The sequence below is a fragment of the Galeopterus variegatus genome, unplaced genomic scaffold (assembly GCF_000696425.1).
Source record: "Galeopterus variegatus unplaced genomic scaffold, G_variegatus-3.0.2 Scaffold3687, whole genome shotgun sequence".
In the NCBI taxonomy this organism is placed as follows: domain Eukaryota; kingdom Metazoa; phylum Chordata; class Mammalia; order Dermoptera; family Cynocephalidae; genus Galeopterus; species Galeopterus variegatus.
The window spans coordinates 95,893-102,354 of NW_007729798.1; the positions used below are offsets into that span (position 1 = coordinate 95,893).

Genomic DNA, 6,462 nt, shown 5'->3' on the forward strand with positions numbered 1-6,462 from the left:
TAGTTTTCTCTCTCTCTCACCTCTGCTTCTGTTCCTTCATTCTGGCCTTTTTTTTTTAAGCACCTCATTGCAAATCATGGTTACGATCAGTTCCAGATTTTACATATATTCAGCTTCAATTATCCAGGGAAAAGCTGTCTTCTCTTTCTTCCAGTCTCAAATTCCTGGGGAAGGATTCTTTTTTATTATTTCTTTTTCATTTTTTATTCTTTTCTTTGGGAGTGGGGGAGGATTCTTATTGGCCCAGCTAGGTCAGGTGCCCACCCACAAACAAATCAACTGTAGGCAGAATCTCAGCTTCTGTGGGAACTGTGAATGGGGTGGTGGCTGGAAGGGCAGGAGAGCAGATCCCAGCAGAAGGGGTTACTGTTCATAGAGTTGCAAATCCTACCCATTCTTAAATGTCAGCTCATAGGATCAAGACTTTAGAACTGGGCGGGGTCTAGGAACTCACCTAATCTAAACATATAATCTTATAGATGAAGAAATGGAGAATCCCCTTCTTTAATTTATGTCAGCTCATAGGATCAAGACTTTAGAACTGGGCGGGGTCTAGGAACTCACCTAATCTAACCCTATAATCTTATAGATGAAGAAATGGAGAATCCCCTTTTTAATTCTTTAGAACTGGGCGGGGTCTAGGAACTCACCTAATCTAAACATATAATCTTATAGATGAAGAAATGGAGAATCCCCTTCTTTAATTTCTCATATCCTTTTACCTGAGTCACATTTTTTAGCATCTTTTCTCCAATTTTGTTATCCTAGCTTTCCAAACAGCTGCCTTTAATTGGTTGAATATAGTCCCCTTTGCTGTTCTTAAGGCGTTTATTTCTTAGGTCTACTGCCCCAAGAGGTATTTCTGTGATGCTTCAGAGCCTACCCATTGGCTTGGCCTGTTCTCAGTGCTTGTTTGTTCATTCTCTTTACCTTACAGGCACTTCTCCCTCTGCTGATCACAGAAATGTTCTTCCCCAGGGCTGTGTCATGAGGCATATTCTCTTCTCTAGCAACACATTTTGTCTGGTCGGTCTTCTTGACATCCCAACACTTCCACGTCTCTTATCTACGTCTCTATCTTAGAAATCTCTCCTGAGCTCCAGAACATTACATTCAGCGTCCCATTGGATATCTACAATTGATTTACATTATGCAAAAACAAACTACTTTAAAATTTTCCCAACTGCACAAAATGTCCTCTGTAGTTTAAATTTAATGTTTTCTACTTTTATTTTTCCCAATTCTGAAGTCCAAAAGATATTTTCCTATATTCTAAAAGCTTTATAGTTTAGCATTTCATATTTAGGCCTTTAGACCTCCTGGAATTGATTTTTGTGATGAAGTGAGATAGAGGTCTCATTTTTTATTTTTGTCATAAGGGTACCATATTGTCATAGAAGCTTCGTTGAAAAGACCACCTTTTCTTCATCCCTGTGCGATGCTGCCTTTGTCATAAATCAAGTTTCCAAATATGGGTGATAAAACTGTAAAGAAAAGCAAGGAAGTGTCATAAAATTGAGGCTAGTGGTTGCCTCGGGAAGTGTACTTGGGAAGGGCCTGACACTTTTCCACTTCTGCTCTAATGATGACATGTCTGTTCAATAATTATTCTATTTCCCTTTCTTTTACATTTCAGAATACAACTATGTTGTATTTCCCGATAAAAACGTTGGTTAAAAATAAGCAAACAAAAAAGACATTGATGAGGGGAGCGCCAGTATCTTTCAAAAGTGAGTTCGTGGCTGTTCTCTCATCTGGGAAGGCTGGTGCGAGGTGCTCAGATGGGGATACAGACTCCAGGAGCGGCAAAGCCAAGGTGTAGCACTTAGCGCGCCGACGCCAGATGCACCGGGGGAAGGGATGTGCCCAGACCTGTCCCGGACTAGCCTGGCAGCAGCCGAGAGAGCCCGGCCGAGAGTGAGCTTACAGCTCAGGTGACAGCGTGGTTCCGCCCGCAGACGGCGGCGCACAGGCAGGGACCGCCCAGCATTAGAGAACTCCCAGAAGACGCCCCTCACGCTCCCAGCACCCTCCTCCGCCAGGGACCCAGCTTCCCATCTCAGCCACTGTCTCGCGAGGACTCGGCGGCGCCGCGGAGGCCTCTGGGAAGGGCGGGCCTTGGCAGTCGCTGGGCATTCTGGGACTGGGCTCTGGGTAAGTTTGCGTAGGGCGGTCGGCGCTGGCAGGTGTCTTTGCGCTGCTTTCTCACGTTCGTCTGGGGAGGAGTCCGGGAGCAGTTCCGAGGCCGTGGCGGAGCCAGGTGGAGTCCGGGGTTCGGAGAAACATCTGAGGTTGGGAGAAAGTCGGCGAGTAGGGGTGGGGGCCGAGGAGACTGCGCCTCGGGGCCCAGGGATCTTTCCCCGCGGTTGCCGCGTCCCCCTCCCCGGGTGGGAGCAGCTCCCCAGCAGCGGCTCATCTCGCCTCGCCTCGCAGGCCTGGTTCCCGTTCTGGACCTTGGCTTTCAGAAGACCCGGCGGTCGGCTGGGACCCCTTCCTAAGGCCGGCGACTCCTTGCTCATATTCCGGCTCCTCCAGGACATTGTGGGAAGTGCTCAGTATGCTTTGGGGCATGAGTAGCACTCCCGGGGAGACAGTGATTTGGGGCCAGAGGAAAGGTCCCCCCCTGAAAGCAAACGCCCTCTGAGCCCACAAGTCCGGGCTGCACTGGACAAGTAAGGATGTTGAGGGTGAAGGCAGTGGCAGTTCTGCAGGCGGTCAGGAACCCCTCAGAGAGAAAGAACTTCTCACCTGAGGTCTCCTGCCTGAGCTTCTGGGCTAAGGATGGAGCTGGAAGAGGAAACATATCGAATCTCCTAATGGACCTTAGTTACTTTTGAACCTTTTACTTGCAGGGAGCAGAGATTGGATCAAGTAACAGCATCCAGGTTATGGGAAGTCATGCAGAGTTTGTCCCAGGAGAGAGGCAAGCGTTACCCTGGGATCTGAAGTGTGCAACAGTCTGTTCAGTGTGGATCAGAGAATAGGAAACACCACAACGTGAGGGAATGTTCAGGTAAGGAAAGACCAAAAGTCCCTGTTCTACCATAGCAAGGCCCCAGATTGCTAATCTGGGTTGCTCGATGCAGACCTGGTCTTTAGAGCTTCCTTCTCCCTAGCCCTGTCATTTCAGCATTCTGCCCTTCCCTGTGAGGAGGAAGATCAATTAAGTCCCAGTTTAATAGGAATCTCCTTTCTCCTGAAGTTTAGTCTAATTTGTCAAATGGCATAGATAGACTATCTCATCTCTTCCTTGGGAAGGGGAAGGAGATCCACATTCATTGAGTGCTAGTATGTATACTATGTTTTATCACTCAATGGTTGGGTAGCTGAGTAGGGTTAGAAGGAGTACCCTCATTTTACAGATGTGTCAGTGGCTTCAAGAAAACAAAATATCCAAGATTACTGCACTCGAAAGACAAATAGCCTTCTACTGAACTACATAGCTCAAAATCAGATCTGTAGGTTCCCCAGACTCTTGACACTATGCTGGTGTTCCATTTACTTAACTCCTAACAATTTTTGCCATATGTATGTTGTATCTATATTATTATTTTCATATTTTTTTCTTTTTTTGCTTACCTTTTTAAAAAATAAAACTTATACTAAGAAGCAATATCTATGACATTAGGTGTTGGTGGGTGCTCTAATAGCTTTATAGTTATTCTAAGGTTTATCTAAAAATGTTGGTCCATGCACCATGTAAAATCATCTCACGTGTCAAAGAGATACTAACTACATTTTGGGAGACAAAGCATGGCATCATGCTCTCTCCTGGATTTTTTTTCTGTATAGAAAAGTCCAGACCACGCATCTGAGTCTAAATTGTCCATCCCCAGTGTGTTTTCTTCTTTTAGATGAGTAATTTCACAGAGAATCCCCTTTGTGTCTTCTCCATAAAACATTTCACTTATCTGTTTAGAACTACCCTGTTCTTAATGTTGTTTGTAAAACAAGTAGAAAGTCTGTACCTTTCAGGAGCTTACTCTTTCTTTGGAGAGTTAATCATACACATGAAATCATCTAAATCAGTGCTGTTCAATAGAACTGTGATCAGGGAAATGTTCTGTATCTGTACCTTATAATATACCCACTAGCCACATGTGTAGCTACTGAAACCTTGAAATGTGGCTAGTGCAACTGAGAAAATTAGTTTTAAATTTTATTTCATTTTGGGCCGGCCCAGTGGCACACTGCTACAGTGCGCTGCTTGGGAGCGCGGCGGCGCTCCGCCGAGGATTCGTATTTGGGCCGGCCCGGTGGCGCACTGCTACAGTGCGCCGCTTGGGAAGCGCGGCGGCGCTCCGCCGAGGATTCGGATCCCACATACAGACCGGCTGCTCACTGGCTGAGCGAGGCACGGGAGCAACACCGAGGGTTGCGATCCCGTTGCCGGTCCCGGTCCGGTACGGGCGCGACACTGAGGGTTGCTATCCGTAGCCGGTCACGAAAAAAGACAAAAAGGAAAAAAAAAATTTTTATTTCATTTTAATTAATTTAAATATAAGTAGCCACACATGGCTGGTGGCTACCATGTTGGACAGCCAGGTTTAGATATTTGAAAGAAAATATTTTCAGGTTAATTGATTTGGACTTAATATCCCCTTCCTCCTCAAAAAGAACCTCAGTGTATGCATTTTGTTATTTTAATTTCTTGGTGGTAAATAAAGATTCTCTCCAACTTTTAGAGACTTCATATGCCAAATAAAGTTACTCATTTTGAAACTATCATTTAGAGCACGTTTGTAGTTTAAGACACTTAGGCAAATGTAGCAATAACTTAGGAATAACTTTATAGGATATAAGCCAAAATCTTAGCATTATATTACCTTTGTTTGTCACAAATAACTTTTCTTCTAGCTATCTATGACATTTAGACTATTTAAAAACTAGTTCAGCAAAACCATAACTAATATTAAGACATTTTCAGGGCATCAGTTCTTCAGCTTTGACATGGGAGTTGATGCATTCACCTTATCCATTGCTTATTAGATTAAGACACTTGGCTCATAGTTGCCTCTGTCAACTTAAATTTTGTGTCAAATTATTTATTTTCCAGGCACCCAAAGTCAAATACTAGTAGACTATCATACCTTATTTAGTTTTCTCTCTGTGCAAGGTCAGATATGTGAGGTTAAGAGGATGGCTTAAAAAGTACTTTCACGAGATAATTTGCCTAGTTTCTTAAGATTACAAATATTTGAGCTTTCTGTAGCAGAGATCACCAGTGCTTGTTTTGATTCAGCCAACCACATGGTGAAATGTGACCTTCATCATGGCAAACACATGGCTTGCTGCCTGTTGTACCATGGTGATGTGGTTCCCAAAGATGTCAGTGCTGCCATTGCCACTATCAAGACCAAGCACAGCATCCAGTTTGTACACTTTTGCCCCACTGACATCAAGGTTGACATTCATTACCAGCCTCTTTCTGTGGTACATGGTGGAGACCTGTCCAAGCTACAGCAAGCTATGTGCAGGCTGAGCAATATCACAGCCATTCTTGAGGCCTGGGCTCAACTGGACCACAAGTTTGCCCTGATGTTTGCCAAGTGTGCCATTGTTCGCTTGTATGTGGATGAAGGAATGGAGACAGGAGAGTTTTCTGAGGCCGGTGAGGACACAACTGTCCTTCAGAAGAATTATGTGGAGGCTGGTGTGGATTCTGTTGAAGAGGAGGGTGAGGAAGGAGAGGAATACTAATTATCCATTTCTTTCAACCCTGCAGCTTGTCATACTCCCAAAATTTCAGCTTCTACATTAGCTGACAGGCTTTCTGGTTAGATTGTCTTCACTCAACTGTGATCATGTCTTACTTTTCCCATGTGTACTTATTAAGATTTTTCCATCATGTCTCAAAGTAAGGCTTTAATTAAAAAATACTTGAGAGACAAAACAATCAAACATAATGTGTGGTCTTTGTTTTCTGGTTTAAAAAAGCTATCCAGGATATTTTTAGGGCAGTTGGGGGAATTTGAATATGGACTGGCATGTTAGGGAATTTTGTTAGATGTGATAATAATACTGTAGTTATGGACCGACCCTGTGGTGCACTCAGGAGAGTGCGGCGCTTGGGAGCACAGCGGCGCTCCTGCCGCAGGTTCGGATCCTATATAGGGATGGCCGGGATGCTCACTGGCTAAGTGCGGTGCGGGCGACACCAAGCCAAGGGTTGCGATCCCCTTACTGGTCACAAAAAAGACAAAAAATAAAAAAATAAAAAAAAATAATACTGTAGTTATGTAGGAGAATGTCATTTGGAGATGTGTGCTGAAGTATTAGATTTGAAGTGTTATGATGTCTATAATTTACAGTTGTTAATATGCATGGAGTGTATACAGATGTTCATTGTTCTATTCTTTCTACTGTATGTTTGAAAATTTTCATAGTAAAAAGTTAGAAAAGGGCCGGACCGGTGGCGCACTGGATAGTGCGCCGCTTGGGAAGCGCGGCGGCGCTCCCGCC

General features: G+C 44.4%; 2 protein-coding genes across 3 annotated transcripts in view; both read left to right on the forward strand.

The window, feature by feature from the left end:
• Nucleotides 1-2,524: 2,524 nt before the first annotated feature.
• Nucleotides 2,525-6,462, forward strand: part of EXO5 (exonuclease 5) — an 8,005-nt gene continuing 4,067 nt past the window's right edge. For both annotated transcript variants that reach the window (XR_551446.1, XM_008585728.1), the window contains exon 1: nucleotides 2,525-3,013. The gene's annotated coding sequence lies outside the window, so the exon portion shown is untranslated. The remainder of the gene's footprint in view (nucleotides 3,014-6,462) is intronic.
• Nucleotides 2,679-5,777, forward strand: LOC103601335 (tubulin alpha chain-like). The gene is made up of 2 exons (XM_008585734.1): nucleotides 2,679-2,714; nucleotides 5,203-5,777. Exons 1-2 carry the CDS (start codon nucleotides 2,679-2,681, stop codon nucleotides 5,698-5,700), a joined length of 534 nt encoding a protein of 177 aa, XP_008583956.1. The 3' UTR covers nucleotides 5,701-5,777.

Bases quoted from the DNA above. Each gene is read 5' to 3' on its own strand.
- LOC103601335 (XM_008585734.1), top strand. From the start codon at position 2,679: ATGTTGAGGGTGAAGGCAGTGGCAGTTCTGCAGGCG. The intron at 2,715-5,202 runs GTCAGGAACCCC...CAAATATTTGAG, and splicing joins CAGTGGCAGTTCTGCAGGCG to CTTTCTGTAGCAGAGATCAC.